Source organism: Cavia porcellus, unplaced genomic scaffold (genome assembly GCF_034190915.1).
Source record: "Cavia porcellus strain 051 isolate PalLab524CR breed Dunkin Hartley unplaced genomic scaffold, mCavPor4.1 scaffold_8, whole genome shotgun sequence".
Lineage (NCBI taxonomy): Eukaryota > Metazoa > Chordata > Mammalia > Rodentia > Caviidae > Cavia > Cavia porcellus.
In genome coordinates this window covers 22,090,212-22,112,264 of record NW_026947491.1, presented here as the reverse complement: position 1 = coordinate 22,112,264, position 22,053 = coordinate 22,090,212, and the positions used below count along the sequence as shown (strand labels likewise).

The 22,053-nt window shown below is 37.6% G+C and overlaps 1 protein-coding gene across 2 annotated transcripts; it reads right to left on the bottom strand.

The window, feature by feature from the left end:
• Positions 1-1,584: 1,584 nt before the first annotated feature.
• LOC100723908 (zinc finger protein 709-like) lies at positions 1,585-20,117 on the bottom strand. Of its 2 annotated transcripts, none has more exons than XM_063254157.1 (4): positions 19,945-20,117; positions 6,416-6,565; positions 6,155-6,215; positions 1,585-4,785 (listed from the first exon to the last, which is right to left on the bottom strand). In XM_063254157.1, the coding sequence occupies exons 2-4, from the start codon at positions 6,447-6,449 to the stop codon at positions 2,892-2,894; spliced, it is 1,989 nt and encodes a 662-aa protein (XP_063110227.1). In that variant the 5' UTR covers positions 6,450-6,565; positions 19,945-20,117; the 3' UTR covers positions 1,585-2,891. The 2 variants fall into 2 exon arrangements, with proteins under 2 accessions (XP_063110227.1, XP_003466841.3); XM_003466793.5 differs by having other exon boundaries at positions 6,416-6,542.
• Between the last annotated feature and the right edge of the window lie 1,936 nt (positions 20,118-22,053).

Below are 22,053 nucleotides of genomic sequence, written 5' to 3'. Positions count from 1 at the left end.
TTCTACACAGTATTGTCTGAGACACTAAGGGATACACTTGATGCCCAAAAAGGTGATGTGATGGGTGTCACGCTCATGGAATTCATTGTTCTTACCATGTTCCTTGCCATCCAGAAGAAGCTGGATTAATTGAGTTATAAAAGTCTTTTAAAGACAGTTAGGTTAAGCAGTAGCTCTCAGGGATGGGCAAGGATCTTGAAAAGCAGTGTTTATGCTCTCAGTCAGCAACGATTATATACTACTGTTTCCCAAAGCCAGGATTCATGGCTCTAGGAATGAAGGAGGGGGAATGAGAATGCCACTCACTGTTCCCTATAGTGGTATATTAGAAAAAGTTTGCTCCGTGTTCTCATGACCTTATATTCTGCAGGCTTTGAAAATTTTAGTTCTAGAAGTGGGAGGATTTGCACCAGTGATACCTATGTGCATGTAGTGAAGAGTTCCCCCTGGTTGTTTTGGTCCCACAAATTGAGGAAAGAAACTAAAATGGGAGTGACACTGTTGAAAGTGGTGACTGACACAGACGGTCAAGGGAAACTTAGATTATTACTCCAGAATGGAGGAAAGAAAAAACACACTTGGATAATGAGTGAAAGAAGTTTCTTAGTGTATCACCTCAGATTGTCATGCTGTTATTAAAGTCCATGGGAAAGTATAACTATCCAATCCAGGCAGAAGGTCAAATGGTTCACAGACTTCAGGAATGAAGGGAAGGGTCTCCATATCACGGAAAGAACCAAAACCAACTGAGTTACTTTTCAACCAAAAGGAATATAGAATGCATCTTACGAGCAGTTCTAAACACAAGGTATGACACCATGATCAGCTACAGAAATGAGGACTGGGCAGTTGTTTCCTAACATCCTTACAATGTAGTATGTTTACAGTCTTTAACATTGGTCGTTTTTTATCAACTGTGTTATAGTGTTCAAATTATGAAATGTTAGAAGAAACACTCACAGAAAATTGCCCTGCTCTGGGCAGGAGAGTTAGAGCATTTCCACTTGTAGACAGGACAATATGTAAAGTATAATTATGAACTCATCTTTGTGTCTTGAGATAACTCCTAAAGAAATGTGTATAGCTGTGAAGTTTATGGGGGGTGGATAGTGTCAGTTCACTGACTGCCAAGCTGAGTACTACATGGACAACTAAATTTGCCCAGCAAATTATGGATGGGGAAGACCTACCCTAGAAAAGATTGTTGACAGACAATTACAAAACAAACAAACAAACAAACAAAACAAAGAAAGACTTCCGGTCAGTTTTTGTGGAATTCCAGTGTCCACTGTCACACTGGAAGCCCTTTCTCAGTTTCCAGCACAGGCTTTTCAGCCTATACGATAGACTACTCAGTGTTCTGGCACAGACATTTTGGTTTCTGACACAGATTCAAGGGGGCATAATAAGTGGGCTTTAGGATCGAAACTGGACTGCTAAGCTATCCGGTGCACAGACAGACTGTTTGCTCTCTTCCACATCTGAATGTGTGTGTTGACACTGCAAAACACTCTTGTACATGCTTATATAATGCTATAACTCATATTAAAACTGCTTCTCTAAGAAGCAATGACTGATAAAGTATTACAGTTCATGATATCCTTTAATACAAGGGTACTGTCCATCTCATGCGTCTCAATCAGAAACACACAGCAGTACAGTTTGCTACAAAAATTGTGGTAAAATAACCATCAAATTATAAAATATTAACATGACATGTAAATTGTTCGTGATAAGAAAACATTTTTTTGTAAATCATATTGTTTTCAACATGAAAGCAGAATAGGTGAAATGATATGTTTCATATAATTATGTTGGGATATAAGGAGGTATCTAGTTAGGCCATGAAAAATACAATATTTGGTGATCCACAAGTTGTGTGTAAAAAAATGAGTTTTTAAAAATAAATTGGTCAGGGATTTGGCTCAGTGATATAAACGCATGCCTGAGAAGCGCAAGGCCCCGAGTTTGATCCCCAGTATCACACATACAAAAAATGCTTGCATGTCTAAATTCCCAGACATTTACATATATAACAATAAATTCAGGTATCTAGTTAGGTCATGAAATATACATTTGGTGATCTGCAAGTTGTGTGAAAATACATGAACTTTTAAAAATATATGTACATCTCTCTAAATATGCATATTTACATATATATCAGGAAGTTAAAGCTATCTTTTTGTATATAGAATATGAACTGTACAGAAGAAATTTAAATTAAGGCTAGTAGGAAATCCCAGTTAAAAACTACTAATAAAATTTATTTTTTTTTTATCAGACTATACCTCACTATAGTAAAAAAAAATTCCAAAACTGCTTATATAGTAACCGTACATGGAAATGATAAATATATTTCATTTCAACTCATCTCATTAGAAAATACTATATACTAGGTTCAAAGACTGGCTTACCCAAAAATATTGTTTACTTTGTTAATTGGGTTTTTTTGGGGGGTTACAAGGAATCAACTCATGACTGCATGCTTGCCAGGCAGGCACTTGTGCCACTAAGCTACATTTCTGGCCCCCTGAAATATATTATGTCAATATTGTTTGTAGTAAAGACTATAGATAAATATTTCAGTATTTAAGTAATTTTTCTGAAAAACAAAGAATACCTCCCAGATGTATTTTCTGAAAAGCCCATGAAGACATACTGACACCAAATTTTACATGTCAATGTGTACAAGTTTCAATACAGGAGGAGTTTTCACCCTTTTTTCCACATAGGCTTACATACATAGGGTCACTCTCCAGTGAATTCTTTCATGTAGGTGATAAAAAATGTGTTCATTGAATTTTTTCCACATTGTTGATATACATGGGGCTCCTCCTCAGAGGGAGTCATGTATATAAATGGAATTACTAGCAAATCTTTTTCCCAATGGCTCATATGCATATGGTCCTATCTGTGTGAGTTCTTTCATGCATTTGACGAGATTTGTGTGTGGTAAATGTCTTTCCACATTGCTCGCACATATAAGATATTACCCTAGTGTGAGTACGTTCATGTTTTTTACAGCTACTACTTTCAGTGAATGCCTTCCCACATTGCTTGCACACATAAGGTTTCTCCCCAGTGTGAGTTCTTTCATGTTTTTTACAACTACTCCTTTGAGTGAACGCTTTCCCACACTGTGTGCATACATAAGGTTTCTCCCCTGTGTGAATTCTTTGATGTCTTCTGTATACATTCCAAATAGTGAATGCTTTTCCACATTGCTTGCACATATAAGGTTTCTCCCCATTGTGAATTCTTTCATGTATTTTACAGTAAGACTTCGTATTGAATGCTTTTCCACATTGCTTGCATGTGTAAGGTTTTTCCCCATTGTGAATCCTTTCATGTATTTTACAATATGACTTTGAATTGAATGTTTTTCCACATTCCTTGCACATATAAGGTTTCTCCACAGTGTGACTGCTTTTATGTCTTTGACAACCACTGTGGGTAGTGAATATCTTTCCACAATTCTTGCCCACAAGTTTCTCAGCAAAGTGAGATCTTTCGTGCATTTGACAATATCGGTTTGTAGTGAATGCCTTCCCACACTGCTTGCACACATAAGGTTTCTCCCCAGTGTGAGTTCTTTCATGTGTTTGCCTCTTACTGGGTGTAGGGAATGCCTTCCCACACTGCTTGCACACATAAGGTTTCTCCCGAGTGTGATTTCTTTCATGACTTTGACAATGACTGTTTGCAGTGAATGCCTTTGCACAGTACTTGCACACATAGGGTTTTTCCCCAGTATGAAATCTTTCATGTGTGTTACAAGAATTCTTGGTAGTGAATGCTTTTCCACATTGCTTGCACACATAAGGTTTCAACCCAGTGTGAGTGAGTTCGTGTCTTTGACAAGAGTGGTGTGTAGTGAATGCCCTCCCACACTGCTTGCAACCATAAGGTTTTTCCCCAGTGTGAGTTCTTCCATGTACTTGACACTCATTTCGAGTAGAGAATGCCTTCCCACACTGTTTGCACACATAAGGTTTCACCCCACTGTGAAGTCTTTCGTGTTTTTGACAATTATTGTGTGTACTGAATGCCTTTCCACAGTGCTTACATGCGTAAGGTTTCAGTCCTGTGTGAATTCTTTCATATACTTTGGAATAACTCTTTGAAGTGAATGTTTTTCCACATTGCTTGCACATATAAGGTTTCATTCCCATGTGATTTCTTTCATGTACCTGACAAGATTTATGGGTAGTGAATGTCTTCCCACACTGCTTGCATACACAATGTTTCTCATCCATGTGAATCTTTTCAACAATTTTACATCTTTGAGTGTGGAAGGAATGTTCATATTGCTTGCTTTCATATGGTTTCTTTCCATCATGAATTCTTTCAGCTATCTGAAGACCAGTGGGGGTGCTGGAGGCTTTCACATTTTCCTGATCAACAACCACCTTCTCTTCAGAATGAGTTCTTTCACTAAATTCAGAATAGGATTTCATGCACTGCTCATGTTGATAGGGTTTCTCTCCATTCTTTGTCCTTGTATGCTTCTGAAAGTACTGGAAATCACTGCAGGGTTTTCTATGTTCATTACATTTACTCAGCTTGTCATCAAATTCCAAATACTCACGTAGTTTTCCTCCAGGGTGAGGTAAGATGGGGATATTCAATGATAAATGAACTATCAGGGGCTCTCCACAAACAAAACTTACAGCTGGCTTTAAAGCGGATTTTGTCTTGTCTTCATTAACATCTGAAGGCCAAAGGTACATGTTTTTATGTTGATTGTAAGTTTTATATTCATACCACATTGCTTCCTCTTCATTTCTGTATAGAAACAAAACATTAATTATGATAAAAATATCTCCATAGCAAGAATGTAGCAGCCCAAGTTCCAGCTCAATGCCTTCTAAGATATTTTCAGAAAAATTTGGCTGATAGCTCTGGAGGATGATTGCACAACACGCTTCCCAAAGGACGATATTCATTTGGAATTATAAATTGGTTTTGCAATAATTAAGATCAAGTTTCATTTAAGTCATTGATTCATATGTGTATAACAATTTGCTCATTTTTGAAGCTTTATCATAATACTCTACTCTTCTATTGCTTAATTTTACTCCCTATTTTATAGTTTAGTATCCTATATAATGGAAAACACTTGATAATTCACATTGTGTGTCTGACTTCCTGCACTTAACATTGTGAGGTGGAGTCTCATTGTGTGTGTGTGTGCGTGCGTGTACTGAGTAATGAGTGTAAGCAATAGAACACATTTCTACATTTTTATTTCATATTTTGAGAGAAGCTTTCATTAATCACTCACTTGATCAGGATGAACTTTATGCAGTCACCCTGCCAGGTTAGTTTCCCAGAGTGTTCAGAGTGTAAGAAGATAATATCATGTTGCGCCAAAGCACATCCTCAGTTTTGATGCACCCAGTGATGGGCCACTAGGTTCTTACTAGAGCTTGCACACTGTGAATTATTTCCAGAAGTCATCTACTGTGAATACCCCTGTAGATCCAGATTTGAGCATAAGCACACATGCATAATTAAAACATTATACACTGAAATGCTTTCAGAACATGCATAGGTGTTTTGAATGGATAATATGTAAACTTTCAGTTTTACTTTTTGTTATGTATATATTGAATATAAAAATGGTTGTTTTACATTCCTACACATAATGCATTAGGGTGTTTGTAAAAATTTTAAAACACGAAGGATCATAATCCTCTGGAAGATGTTTCCAGAATCTATTAATACGTTAGCATTTGTGTGTATTTTGAACATTGCTTCAATAGTAGCAATTGCTACATAACACATATTTAATATTCATATATACATACATATATATGAGTTCCTGCCAAAATTAAGATTTATTTTTTCTTATATTCCTATATATTAAAACTAAATATAATTTCATACATTTTCATGATATTGAACCTGAAAGAACTTCTTTATACCAATGTATGAGACAGTGTTTCTTGTTGTGTGTCACTATTGACTTAGTTTCCTGATATTGAATTTCTATTCAATTATCAAATTATAGAACATCAACCTGTATGTGTATCAGTAAAATTTATGATAGTAAGTAAATTTAAACATGACCTTATTTATAAAAATTCCTTGTCATATTTCTGATCACAGACACTGTTGAGAAGCACTGCTTTTCCTTATGAATGCCAATTACCTCAGCTTTCTTGAATAATTTCTGAATTCTTCTTCCATTTGCTGGCTGTCCCAAGTCCTTCCTGGATTGTAGCCACAGAAACACAAACAGTCACCATATCATTACATAAAAATTAGAGGTAGCAGTTAGATTCATGGTATAATGTTAACAAGACTAATATACTGTTCAAAATAATTTTGTATTCTATTTAATGAATCTGCACCCATCGGCAAGAACAAATTATCTCTAACTGTACATATAAGAAAATGATGTGTTCCTTACCTATAGCATTTATATTCCTAAATGTTTCCCACATCACATCTCTGTAGAGCTTCTTCTGGGATGGATTCAGCAGAGCCCACTCCTCGTTGGTGAAGTTCACGGTTACATCCTCCAAGGTCACTGCCTCCTAAAGAATCATATGTATTTTTCCTGAAAGAAGGTTCATACTCATACCCTGAGAACTTGACTCCTTCAAATAAAAACTCCATGTCTACACTGTTTCTCTGTGCTACAGAAAAAGCAAATTAGAAAGCACTGGTTGCCAGGGATGGTTATTGAAATTATATCTGTGGACTGTTTCCAAAGTGAAGCTCAAAGAAGTACCTTCCAAATCACAATTTCCAGAAAAAAGCAGAAAGAAAAGTATCGAATTAAGGTTGCAACAGATAACAGCTTACACCTCTATTGACATTAGGCTTTTCATATGATTTAGACATTCTTATGTTGCACATAAGTAGCATTTTGAAAACTGAAGATTTTTTTTGAAAAACATTAACTGAACATTACACAAAATATACACGTTGCATTCCTTATTTCCTTTTGCGTTTTCACACCATGGAAACCAAGTGATATTTACACTTGTGTGCCTACTTTGTTTCACTCGACAGTGTGTTTTCTAGGTATAAACATTTAGCAAGTAGTTTCTCAAATTATTTTTCTTTATGGCAGAGTAATGTGCCATTCTTCAAAATACCATCATATCTTTTTTTATCTATTCAACAGTGGATGAACATTTGGGCTAGTTTCAAGATGTATCTATTATAAACTTTGCCTGTAAAAACATGAGTGTGTATATATATTACTGTGATGTGATGCTCTTATTCTTTTACGGAGAGATCAAGAAAGGAAATAAGTGGATGAAATGGATCTTCAAGATTTTGTGTTTTGAAGTGTCTGACAAAATATTTAAACAAATAGGGGAACCATGTGGTTTGGGGGAATAAGGAGGGACAAGAAAAAATGTTTTATAAATTAAGAGAAGAAGAGGGTCTCAACGAAAGTAAGGAGTATACAAGAAAAGCAGCAAGATATACCATGTACAGGCACATATTCCCAAGATGAATATTATCACTATGTAGCAGTAAAAAAAGTAAATAAAGAGGTTTATGTATAATATTAAGATATCAATGGAAAATGAGTATTGGAGCAAGTCAATGGACAATAAAATAGGAGTTGAGTGGCTTATTAACTTAGAGCTTAGAGATGCCAAACGATCACCCTGCAATCACATAAAAGAAACCATACCACTGTCTAAGCGAGTTAATAAGGGGAAGGATATGTAGAATATATATGAAACACATTAAAAATGAGGATCTCACAAAGTGAATAGGCACTAATTACAAAAGGAAAAACTGCTGCCTGCACTGCCAGCACTTGGGTGCCTACTGTGCAAGGATTTCCATGAGTCTGATGACTGCCAGGAGTTCAAAGTCCTGCCCCAGCTTGGAGGTAACTTCAAGGCCAGTCAAGATTTCAAAGTGAGACCCTGAGAGAGACAAACCCCACTAAAAGAATCCTGAAAGAAAATACTGTGCCACTTACAAGTCACTCCTTTGCTCTGTTCAAAAAAATGATAACTGTGTAGTGTAAGAGAAGACTGACAGCTTTCACCACCTCGTGAGCAAGATGATATCTGCAAACTGCACTGTACATAAAACACATTCATGTTACACCTTTGTCCCAGTTTGTGAATCATACGGAGAATGACAAATGGATCTCAGGAAAGAAAGACAGCCTTCTATGGTTCTACTTGTACATACAACAGTGACTCATGCTGCAGCTTGTGTTAAAAATATCTGAAAGCAATCGCAAAATGTTTTGTTTTTGTTCAGAGACAGATACGTATGCATTTAGATATATAGATGGTATATTTATCTACAAAAACTGTATATTGAAAAGGGAAAGATAAACTTGAAACCTTAGCATTATATAGTAAAATAATTAAAAAGGCGTTTCCTCTGAGGAGAGAGGTAGCTAGCACAATTTGAAGGAGAAACTGAGTTTATGAAAGCTTGGGAAATAAATAAAATAGGACTAAAATACTTGGATTTTGTATAGATAGTAAAGACCAATGAACACAAATCTCTAAAACACTGAAAACACATCTAACTACAAATAAACAGTGAATATAGAAGAACATTAAGTCCTGAGAAAAATCAAGGAAAACTGAGGTGTGGAAGAACACAGTCAGACTTATGCAAAGAGGGAGAACCCGATACCCTCTCCACACTCATCTCCTTTCCCTTAGAGTTTGCTAAAATGAACAGACCAGTAACTTCTTTCTAATGTCCAGAAAATGCATTGTGCTATTATACTTCTAGATTCGTGATTAATATTAAGTAAACTTGAAAAATCCTGAACCTCATGACTAACAGAATTGATAAGAAAGCACTTTTCCCTTCATTCAGGCATCAGCAATTGTGAAGAATTCCCATAATATATCCCCGTGCCATTTCTATAATACTTTGTGAAAACTGCATGGAGAATACCACTATTCATGGAAAAGCACACAGGGTAAACTGAGGAAACATTGCGAAAGAATGAGAGGGGTAAAACAAGACAAAAAAAATGACTGAGTCCTGTAGGGAGTTTATCACATATATACTCTTATCCACTGCACTGTGCACAAAGATATTTAAGTTATTATTGTCATCATTAAATCTTACCAAATTTGAGAATAAATTTGATATAAAATATTTAAATACCCGGGGATTTAGCTCAGCAGCCTAAGTGCCTGATGGACAAACACAAGGTTGTGAGTTCAATCCTAGGGACCAATAAAATAAAAATTAAATAGCAAATTGCCAATAATAATGTTTATATTCATTTGCTTGTGTTTGTTTGCCTTTATACATGCACATTTGCATAAATGTTGAATTTATCTTCTGTATATCAGTAGTTTTCATATCCTAGGAAAATAGTTATTTGTTTTACAAAAAATCACCACTAATACTTTTAAATACCCAATGGATAACAAATAACAGAAACCAATTTGAACTAACACTAGCCCAGAGGCAGTGGAGTAGGGCAGTGAAGTATCTCAGACATTTACTTCACAAAAATACTATGTTCACTAGGCTGTCAACACAAACCTCGAATACTCTTTTCTTCTTTCTTCCTTCCTTCCTTTTCTTTCTTCCTTTCTTTCTCTTTCTTTCTTTCTTTCTTTCTTTCTTTCTTTCTTTCTTTCTTTCTTTCTTTCATCTTTCTTCCTTTTCCTTCCTTCCTTCCTTCCTTCCTTCCTTCCTTCCTTTCTTCCTTTGTGTATGTGTTTTGTTACAGGGAATGGAACTCAGAACCTTACACTTGGCAGGCAGGTACTGTGCTGCTAACCTATGTCCCCAACTTGAAAAGACTTTTCACAGTAATACTGAGAATACATTAATTCAATAAATTCCATTCTAATTCCAAATGTTGAAAACAACATTTTGCACGATTAAATTTTTAAGGACCAAAACCCTCCCAAACTGAAGCTTTTTCACATGAAGTTAGCCATCTTTAAAGTATAAAACTACTCTCTTGTCTAAGGTCTCAGTACTGAGCAGAGACAAACACACTCAGTAAGTTCAAGTTTGACCAATGGTTCTTTTGAATTTAAGTATATACTGTTCACTGAGCACAAAAAATATCTACAACAAAACACTCTGTACTCAAAATCAAAATAGTCAAAACACTGACAATTCAAAGCACAGTCCCAGTAAAATGTTTCAAGTAGAGATGGTGTCCAAGTCAGGTGATATTTCCTATTATAAGCCATCATATTGAAGTTCGGATAAGAGGGAAACACAGTCATACCATTAACAGAAAAAAATACACTGTTTCAAAGTAGCTCTTGATAAAAAGAGAGGGGCATTCGCTTGGTGCAGAAAACTATGTAGTTATAAATTCTGCCCTTTGCACTCTAGGCAGAATTTCACTTAAAAATTATACTGCATAGAGAACTAATCTCGAATTCACAGATACTTGTCTAGGGCATCACCTTATTTCCAAGGAAGTCTTTCTAGTCTTTTCAGAATGACCCCAATACATTGTCAATGAACAAAATCCTTAACATTTTTTATATTAAAATGAGTAACTGATGCTGTTAAACATAACCAAGCACTGTGATCCTGCTTTATAGTCCTGCCTGGTGACCCACACCTGTGGTCAAACACTCTGGAGAGTTGGTAGAGGACACAGTGTTAAGCTCAGCCTGACCGCCACAGCAATACCCACTTTGAAAATTCAAAATAATAAAACGTAACAGATAGAAGGCTGGATGTCACTCACAGTCAAAAGTCCCCAGTTTCAGTACCCGGGAAGACATACTCAGGGAAAAATTTTGGTTCTGGAGCAGATTTTCCTACCTTTTCATCCCCTGCCTTCCCACACTACACGAACTCCTCTCTGTTCCTTTCTTCTTAACACAGGAAATCTGTTCATGCCTTCCACTGATATGCATACACACCTGCACGTGGTACTTGGCACCTAGTGCAAAAGTCTTTGTCATCAAAGCCCTAACCTCACGCAACATGCAATTTTCGAACACTGTCTTCAAGCAGTCAATAAACTATAGAAAATATGTGAGTAGTGCTTTTACCTCTGCTCTAAAACATGAATTATATGTACATATAAATACTCTAAGGGATTTGAAAATGGGCTTAAAAGGCACATTGTCATGAAAATTGTCCTTTATGACATTACTTTGGCCTCCCTCATTTCAACTAGAAACATATCTAATCAACAGCGTTACAAGAGCTTATTTACTTGTTAGTTTATTCATTTATTACAATGCTCTGGATATAATAAAGGAGTTTTATTATGGTTGACAAGGACACCAACAATGATTTTGATTATAGGCAATATTAAATGGTGGTTTATACATTTTATGTAATTTATAAATACACTTTAATGACTTTATTGTGTGGAAGTAGCTGGTAATTTTGGAAAAGACTATCAGTAAAATGAAGCCCAGAGTAGACAATACAACTGGTGTCTAAGATCTCACACTTGAAATTTAAAGGAATTTATGATAAGCAGATGTCTTAGATGTCCACTTTCCTGTACCTTGGACAACAAACCCATCAAACTCAATGGAAAGAGGTAGGGTTTAGGTTGCCTCAATCTTTCAGTTCCTGTTCTCCTTGTTCCAGGTTTGGAGTGGCATGACAAGGTGGGAATGGAGGAAAAGCAACTCAAACCATGGCAGCCAGAAACAAGATGTGGAACTAGGACAGACAGGAATACACATTTCTAGGTCATGACCCTGTTAAGCCATCTCGAAAGTCTCCACCTGCTAGGAGCACATTCTGATACTGAACTCAACTGTCACTGCATCCACTAAGACAGAGCCCACACAAACCATTCAGTTTTCACACTTAGGAGACATTTAGGGATGTAATAATAAAACTATAATATTCAATGTGATGCTGGGAGAAAAACTGACACAGAACACAGCCCACTCTCTCCCACACAGAAACTAAACCCAAGTCGGGTGTCTCCTCTCAACCCTTCTGCCCACTGCAAGCATGGTGAGAGGAGGCACTTCAGGCAGTGACCTGGGAAACACAGGGCTCTGGCCACAGTAAAATCACTTCTCTCATACAGGACAGGGTGCTGAGTCCCTGGGAGAAGCCTCAGCCCCATCCTGTGGGTCAGAAAAGACCTAACATGCACCAGAGAGTGTAGATGCAGTGTGGCCCAAATCTTGCCAAAGCTGGTCTGCTCATTTTCCACAAGAGCATATGGATCCAATAGACCCATACTATTGTCTCTAACCATTTGGTCCTGTACAATCACCTGCTTGGGAATGAGGTCTGCTATTTCCTTCTGTGCAACCAATCAGTAGGAGCCACAGAGTGAGCCAGCACGATTCAGTTTGGGAGTTGCTCAGTAACACTTCCTGAGCTCTTGACTTAGCTCTCTATAAAGGAGGATTCTAGTCTTTGTCAGCAGTTCTGAGCTGCCCCTTCATTCAACCTAAACGCTTCTTCCCTGCTGCAAGGCTGCCCACGTTCTGCCCACTGAGCCAGAGGGACAACAAAGCATAATATACTATCTGCCTGAGTATAGCCCAGATGAGCGACTGTAAACAAAACTCTTCTAAGTTAACGGTACTTTCTATGATATGGACTTGAAGTAACCCACTGGATCACTGATTTGAAGCAAGATTTGTTTTGAGGTTTGTATGTTTGTTTCTGCTTCTTTTCTGTACTCTGTGGGCTCTGTTGTCAGTGATGATGGGATCCACATCTGTCACTGCATGTTCATATTGAATGATACATAGGGACAAACACCTAACCTGATGAAGATGCTAGGTCCATTCAATGGTAGAACTTCTAGGAACAGAAGGAAAGCACGAAGGCTGTTAGAGGGCAGCAAACTGAATGAGACACTTGGCTTCATGGCAGAGACTTTCTAACCCATTATATCTCAATCATAGCATTTACCCTAAGGAAGATAAAAGCAGGCTAGATGACAATTTGGTATAGAAAAAAGAACAAATGACTATAGTTTCCAAAATTATGTAAAGTAATTAAGATGAATTTAAAATTTTCCAGTGCCTCAGAAGGCAACTATTTCAACCAAAGTCATTAGGAAATTCAGAATTCTAACAACTAATAGCAGGAAAGCCAGAATGACAGCTGCAATGCAGCCTGACCCTGCATCACTTCTCTGTAATGAGGCAGGGACCACTTTTTCCATGATACTCTCCTTCTACCCCTGTGTGAATGGTTTTCCATTTTGACATATTAATTTCTCCAAAGTAATATTCCTACCTTGAGTCAAGTGATGGTCAGACTTACGCTGCCACATTTGTTAGTTTGAGAGATGCCTAGGATATTCAGAAAGCTCATGTCTGAGTGTGTCCAAGTGAGGCAAATGTAATGGTCAATACCAGAAACTATTTTTACATCTTCTGGAGCTTGGTACCTTCCTCTCAGGGTCTTTACCTGCTGATGAATCTTCATTGAAAGGATGAACAATTGATGCTGGAAGCCTGAAATAAAAACTTGACACCAAAATCCCAAAGCAATGGCAAACACCGGGATCACCCACAGAAAAATGGGGAGGATCCTTTTATTCCATTGAGGGTACAAGTTTATTGGTTATAAGTGACATACAGAGTGGGCCATCTCTCCTGAGCTTGTGCCTACAAGCCAGTCACCCACAAAAAAACACCAAGCTTTACAAATGGGATAAGTTGTTCTCATTTACCAATGGGCTGCAGCACAATTCATGTTCACAGACACAGAATAAGGCTTTTTCAATCAAAATATGCCCTTCATATTCTTCATAGGTAATATTTATTTCCTGATTCCATTAAACCCTGTTAGATGAAAACTATTTTCTAGAAAGAGCCCTATGGCTCAAAGTCGTAATCACATTCTCAGAAAGAAAAAACACATAAAATAGTCACTATGTGAAACAGCTTGCTTTCCTACACTCTGCAGCTTGTTATAGTCAAAGAGTACTTTATGCTGCACATGCCCTAAGGTCACATGCTCCTGGGGTGTGATTGCATCGTTCAATTTAAGTTATCTTCTTGAAGCTGTGTAACAGGGCATGTGGTGATGGTTTAGGTCAATAGTAGTGACTTTTCTTTATTATCTGTCAAGTGACAGAAGGTAGGAAAACATACAAAGAATATTACCGGATTATAGCCTAGAGACTGTGACCTATAAACTTCTAAGACACTTGAGATCTCTCTAGGGAAAATCCTGTTGAGAGGACAGTATAACTGACATGCACAAAGACAAAGAAATGTTTAAAAGTGAAATGTTAAAACCATTAAGTGTGTAGCTATTCAGATCATCCCACTTGATGTGTGTAAGGGGAAAAAGAGAACTGACAATAACTTAAACACAAAGAGTTCATTAAATTTGTAATAAACAGAGACTTTATCAAAAATCCTTAAACAATGTTTTACCCAAAACTTTTGAGTTGCTTAATCCTGATAGCCACAAATATTTGGAGATTTCCAGACAGAAAAACTGAGATCTAAACTGTTCTTCAAGTATACATTCAAAAATGTAAAAACATTGAGTCCTATGATTCATTCCAGCAATTCGAATAAAAAAACAAGAGGGTAGATTGTGAGAATGTCTCTTTGGCCATGCTGGGTAAAGGAAGATGATAGAGGAACACAAATTTGAGTAGTCTAAGATCTAAACAAGTTCTAGTAGAATTGCACAAGCACAACTATGACCTCAGAATGTAACTTGAGATGTCAGAATTCAGTGGAATTATCAGAGCTTTAGTTCTAAGCTGAAATACTTGTTTCAGTAGGCACAGAAAGAAATTGCAGTACACATTTGTGGGACATGCTATGAGTAAAATTAGTGCTATTCATTTTTCCTTGTGTGTGAAATTTTGCAGTTTACCAGAGTTCAGGCCAAATATACCACCACACTACAAATTTCTGGGTCTGCCCCAAAATCTGTGTCCCTCAGAGTGCGTATTTTAATCAGCTAGGACAAACCGTATACAAAGAGACATCTGGTCATGAAGTTGTACTTAACCTCACTGCTGTATACACCTGCTAAATTTTTCACAATATGTATGTCAACTGACGGGAACTATATCAGTACCAATGACACTTGTAGCTATAGTACTAAATGAGTCCATATGGATTACCTGCAAGATTATCAAGATGTTCAAAAGAGCACATTATCCAAAAGAATATATTACCTCTAAAAGAGTTGATATTGTAATATTAAACAAATTCCAACTGAATAATTTGGTTTTCAAATTGGAATTTTTTGTCTTCTGAGCTCTGGAGGCTTCTCACTGCATCCTTTATTCTTCAACCTTCCTAAGCCAGCCCATGAAGACTCTTTGGCTCTTTGAACACAGTGCTCTTGGTGAATGCACCAGAATTCATTCTTTCTGACCAGCAATAAGCAATGGGCACAGACTGCCAATGAGGACATATGATAAGTAAAGGAGTCACAGTGTCCCTGTAGAATGGACAGCACGTTACAGGAACCCAGTTCTGTACCTGAGGTGTGTCTCAGGTGTGTCTTTTGTCTCATTTTAGCTGTGCGAAATGAGAATTTTTATTATATTTCTCTATTGGGTGATTCACCAAGAGTACCAATTCAAATACAAGTAGAGCTCATGAGGTCATTATGAATATCTAGCCCACAATATGTCCTGCACATGAGAACTGCATTCTTTCTAAGAGTAGGACAACAGACCACAGATACAGGCTTGGAAGTAAACTGCTTGCAGGAGGAATAATTCCAGTATTGGAAGGCAGATGATAATGAAGTTTAAAACAGTAAAAAAGAGTGCTTATAATCAGCATAAATTAAAAGTGGAAATGGAAATGTTTTCCCTTCAACCTTGCATGTGCTTTGTGTCGTGCTTTAACTACTCAGCCCTATAACTTTCATTGAAAATTTCCATCCTATCCCATTGTCCTACTGATGTAATCCAAAGAATGTGACCCCAAGTGAGGCAGCTCTTTATAAAATGAGAAAGGAAAAAAAAAAAAAAAAAAAAAAAAGAAAGGAAGAAAGCAAATCAAATCAAAGCAAAGAAAAAACATAAAGCAAAGCATATTTCCCCCTTTCCAATTATTCTGTTTTCCTAATTTGGTGGCTCAGGATAAATGATTAATGAACGTTCAAAACAAGAAACAGCCTGATGAGTGTCATGCTCAACTGTACACTATACAAAGAGTTACAAGGATGCTTTTACAGATGCTATTTGACTTAGAAAGGGGAAATATTTTCATCAACCTAAAGGCAACTGAAAATAAAATGTACTGAAAAGGTACAGAATATAAGCAAACATCAGTGTTAAACCTTGGATCTTTTAAAACCTGTCTTGATGATCATTTGGGGAATGTTATGTAACAGAAAGCAATATTGATAATAAAACACTATATATCTCATGCGTGTTATTTCACAGAGTACACTTCTGTTTCTGATTAAGCAAGACTCATTACTGCTATCCACCACCAAGAGGGAGTATTATAGTATGTACCACTAGTTTGAACAGTGAGTATACAGCAAAAAAAAGTAAGATTGGCACTAAATATTTTTCATTTGCCCTGCATCACTGGAGACTTCACTTGGGTTTCTCACACATTATACCAGTTTAGAGTTGAGGCACACCCCCAAAACATTCCATTTTGAAAAATGGTCTTGGTCACTTATTCAGCTTGGTGAGTTCATACTCTTGTCTAAGTTTCCCAGGCAGCTGGAATTAAAGGTGTGCACTACCAGGCCTACTGATGTTTACTGAAATCTAGGCTAAATCATGGTGATTTAAGAACATCAGCCTCTGAAACAGTCATGCTTTGACCTCTATTGTTATATTGTTATGTCCTGTTTTAACTCAATCTCTCCCTTATTCTTAAAAAAAATTATTTAGTTATTTCTTATGTTTATTTTAATTAAGGGGAAAAATTAAAAAAATTAGGATATATAATAGTAACTCTTTTTGATTTCCTATTAACTTGTTTTGAAGTCCTGTAATACTCCCACGATCTTGTTTTGACTGATTAGACTCTGTTCCATTCTGTGCGATAGTATCAAGTTTGAGGGTATAGGCAACTACTTTGAAGGCAATAATATTCACTAAGATGCCCATTCTCGTTTGACTATTGTCTCCTTTGGAAATCCTGTAATGTTTACAATGCCTCAGTTTTATTGGTCTTGTTCTCTACTGTTTTGTCCAACTTTATAATATCTAATGAGATAGACAATTCTTTTTAAGGAAACAAGAGACAACGTTGATAACCATTGTTGATAATCTTGTACTCTGTTCTACATCATGTGCTATGTCTATCCTTGGTTTTGACTGACAGCTTTGGTTTGCCATATTTGACTTTATTCTCTCCCCCCCCCAAAAAAAGTAATAAGAACTAAAGAGTAATAAAATCCAAAATGTGTAAATTTTGTTGTAAAAAAGAGAGGGAGGAAAAAAAAAAAGAGCTCTAACGGATATAACAGCAAGTGTGTTTAGGGGTGTTAAATAGCTGACTATATTAATGTTTTTGCATCATTGAACACAGCTGTTTGCAGTCTCTCTGTTTGAATGTCTACTTTGTATTCTTTGATACTGTGATTTGAGCAACTATTTCCAAGATGATAATATGTAATCTATTAACAGGTGATTTCTTACTGTTATGTTTTTTTTTTTTGTAGTTCTGTATTATGTGTAACCTTACACCGCTTTGTTTTGTTTTGTGTTTTTCTCTTTTTCCTCTTAAATTTAAAAAAAAAAAAAAAAAAAAAAAAAAAAAAAAAAAAAAACATCAGCCTCAAACTAGCAAGGTGACACATGTCTGTGCTCCCAACAGGAAAGGAGGTGTAAACTATTAAAATGTCTTGCAAACCTTGGCAACTTAATAAGATCTGGACCCCCCCCCAAAAAAAAAACCATAAACAAAAACTAAAAAAGGAAAAGGAGAAGGAACAACTTGGGGGGGATACAGCTCAGGTAAAACTATTGAGCTCACTTTGTACAATGAAAAAGCTCAAACACACATTGCAAGCTTTTACATCCAAAAGAATACCCTTCTCATTCTACATCAGTGATGATGTCTACTGCTGCCCTTTTTTTTTTTTGCTATTGGGGATAGAACTCCTGACCTTGCATTTGCCAGGTAGATGCTTATACCACTGAGCTAAATCCCCAGCCCTGTTTACGCTATTTTAAACAGTATAACAAGACTAATTCGCTAATTTCTAATTTTGCCTTAAAAATGATTAGGAGAGTTGAACAGTAGCCACAGAACAAATATTTACCTGTTTCTAAACTGTTTTTTTAAGCCTCTGACCTTTGACCTAATCTTAGAACAGAAAAACCCTTCATTTATTATCACTCTGAGAATAATGTCACTTCTGAGAAATACACAGTTGTAAAGCTGCTCATTTTGCCACCTTTGCAAATTCCCACTCTCCCAATTCTGTTTCACATTTATTTGCTATTGCCTATTCAAAAAACTTTCATTCTAGTAATTAAAATGCCAACAGATTAAACTACATGAATTTACCCCTACTTCAGTAATTGTGTGTGTGTGTGTGTGTGTGCGTGTGTGTGTTTAAAACAAGGTTTCATTACTCAGCTCAGGCTGGCCTTGAAGTCACTCTGTAGCCCAGGCTGGCCTGGAACTCAGACATCCTCATATCTCAGCTTCCCAAGTGATGGAATTACAATGCATGGGCTACACCTGACCAAGTACTTCTTTTATATAAATACCTGATTTGGTGTTTCAAATTTTAAAAGTGTCTACAAACAGCCCTCAGACTATGAAGCAGGTGTTTCAGAGATGATTCCCCTTTCCCTTTCCCATCATACCAAGGTCACTATTGCACATTCCTGTAGATGCCTCAGTTCAAAGCATTTCTCAGTGTGAGTTCAAGGGGCAGCCCCTTTCAGAAGTTCTTAGCAGAAACATTTGCCATTCTCTTGGAAGGAGAGTAACATCTTTGTCTTCATGCTAAACTCTATGAAAAGTCTCATTTAAATAGTATACATGTGAAGAAATTGTTTTATTAACATATAAATAAGGCATCCCGCAAGAGAAGGCCCTGAGATACAACTGGGAAATTAGCTATTTTGCAACGAGTTAAAATGAGAATAGAATGTTGCACCAACAGTGAACTAGCTGCCCAACAAGGAATGCAGATCCTCTCTACTAAAAGGAGGTGCAGGTATGCCTTACTAAGCTCCTGAGTTTCCAGGAACGAAAAATGCAAAATAACCAGTGTTTCCCTAAAACCTGTTTCTTTTCACAGTGCATGCTGAGTTACATCGCCCGAGTTTAGACCTGTTGCTTTAAATCCAGGGAGGCATGTGTGACAGGTGCCCACTAAACAACTGAAAATGTATTTATAATGCTATACTTATCTATAGGAATCTCTAGATAGCATGGCTATCTAGAGATAGGGCCACTCAAGAAAATTTCGAAAATCAAGGAGCTTCCTACTTATTTCCAATAAGATCTCTCCTAACATCTTTTTCTTTTTGTTCACATCATTCCAGAACGTTGTTAGACCACGAGCTCTGTTTATGCAACAATCACAAATGCAAATAGAGGTCTCACGTAAAAACATTTCATTGCTGAGTATGAAAATCCTTGTCTTCCCAAAACTGCGGCACTCTGCAGTGTGGTGGAGACACAGCGGTGTCCAAGACAGACCAAGAAGGCAGGGTCGCTTGTGGCAGCGCACGCCTGTCATCACAGCAGTTGGAAGGCTGAGGCAGGAAGAGTACTGCGAGTTCAAGCCTAGTTTGGTAATGTAACGAGTTCAGAACCAGCCTGAACTACACAGCGAGCCCCTGTTTTAAAATACTGATAAATAAAGAAACTGCACAGTCACTGTACACTTCCTTATGCTGGAGACTCAGAACTCTCCCTGCCTGAACAGACAACAACGGCACACAAGAACACGCGGCCCCAAAGACGAGGAAGACCCCGTGTCGTACGGAGTTCAGCAGGGAGGCTGCAGGCTGTCACAGCTCTTTCTGACACTTCCATCCGGAAAGCACCCTATCCCATCCCACCCCCAGCGCCCGTCCCACAGCATCACCATTGCGTGGCTTGAGGGTCTCCAGGGATCCTTCGTGTGCACGCTGCAGCCAGGACAAGAGATGGCAGTTCACAACGACAAAAATTAACTAATAGAAAAGACGGTCCACACCACTGTGGTCTCTCAGCAACGAACTCACAGAACTCACTGCAGCGCCATGACACATGAAGTGCCCGCCCCCTAGGCCCACCTGATTGGGTACTTCGCAGAGCCCGCCTCCATCGCCGATTGCTTAATTGCCAATCAGCGGGGCTGAGAGTGAGGGGAGAAACAAACTTCTGAGAGCAGGGTAGACTTAACTGATAGCTCCTAGCCCAGGAAACTCAGGGCCAGTCGTTTTCCTTAGATTCCCCTGTCACCTTGTGTGAGCAATGCTTGCCTTTAAGGGCTTTGCTCTTGGCTTTTCAGAGCGCCCTGGTTTTCGTAATGGACTCAGTGGACGCTCCTGGAAAATGGGTCATAAATGTTCACAGAAGCTTCCAGGGTCAATGTCCTATGGGAGAATCCCACCCCTGATGACCAATAATATCATAAAGGTAGGCCAGGATTAAATGGAACAGAGGGAGGCCTTGCTGTTAGGAATGAGGCAGTCAATTTCGTTGGCAAGAGTTCCACCCTGTCTCTCAATCTACTCATTTTCATCCAGGAAAATGTAAATATGGCCCTGGAGAGGAGTACAAGCATTGCGTAAATAAAGAAATTAGAGTGGCATGATAGCAAGACTCTGCAAGAGTAAAAATGAAAGAGCAGCAAGCATTCCACCTTCCTCAGACAACATTCACAGTTATCCATGTTTGTAAAAAATACTTCACTTCTGAAGATAAACCTAATTCCCAGCATGAAGGTCAACAAGATTGGAGAAACAGCCTCACATTTGATCCATGTGATCACTTCCTGGTGATGAGACTGGTTTACAAAAAGGACTTTTAACTGTAAGCTCCCCATTCTGTGTCGTGTGGCATGAGGTTGAAATTCTCTACCTTGTAACAGTCGTATTTCTCGAACAAAAATACATGGGGTCAGGATACAGTTGTGTGACTAGCTTATTTTGCTTGACAGATACATGATATATCAGTAAAGCACACTTCTTGAGGTGGCTGAGGCATGATAGTGTGACCTAAGGGACCAAATGTAGACTCTGGGCCCTTCTCCTCTGTGTTTCCCTTCTCTCTGGATCCTGGGTCTCTGAAAAGCCAGTATCTTTGTGCTTTAAGTCTATTTAAAGTGACATTTCAGGAATAGAAGATTGTTGTCTTAGAAATAATGAAACAATAAAAATTTTCATTTGCTTGTCCTTATTGTTGTTTTTCTCCTCCTCCTCCTCCTCCTCCTCCTCCTCCTCTTCCTGGTCCTCCTCCTCCTCTTTTTTTTGGAACTGTTTTGGGGTTTTTTGGTACAGAAATCAAACTCATGATTGCCAGGTTGGTGCTGCAATGTTGAGCTATATCCGTGGTGTCATTTGCGAGTCAGGAAGTTTTCCTTATGACAAGAGTAACAATGACAAAAATTTAATAAAATTCCTATTAGATATTTGTTATCAACTAACTTTCTAATACATCAATTTTTTTTTCAGAAAAGCATACAAGTCAATGTTTCTATGTGAATATTGTAAACCAATTTCTTTCATGTGCACATATTTTTTGTTTGAATGCTTGAATTGTTTGCATATCACAGTGACTTTGTCCCTGTACTATCTACCTAAAAAAAAAAAAATAACTCCCTACATACAGACATCTGGCCCTAAACACATGCTTAATACCAACACATGGCTTCAGACACCTCGTATCTTATTGCAGAGCATTATGCATGACTCTTATTGCAAAGCATTATGCATGACTATATGTATTTTTCTTTAAGGAATATTGACGTTAAAAGATGGGGAATTTAAACTTCTGATGAGTCATAGTAGGGCACTGGTAGCTTACAGTTAAAAGTCGTTTTGTATCTCAGTCTCATCACCAGGAAGTATTCAAGTAGATCAAATGTGGGGATATTTCTGCAATCTTTCTGGCCCTCATGCTGGGAAATAGGTTTATCTCCAGAACTGAAGTATTTTTTGTGAGCATGGATAACTGTGAATATTGTCTGAGGGAGCTGGAATGCTTGCTT

Excerpts from the sequence above, each read along its gene's own strand:
- LOC100723908 (XM_003466793.5), bottom strand. Across the intron at positions 6,216-6,415 it reads TAGGAATATAAATGCTATAG|GAAGGACTTGGGACAGCCAG; the intron begins GTAAGGAACACA and ends GCTACAATCCAG. Across the intron at positions 4,786-6,154 it reads AATTATTCAAGAAAGCTGAG|AAATGAAGAGGAAGCAATGT; the intron begins GTAATTGGCATT and ends GTTTCTATACAG.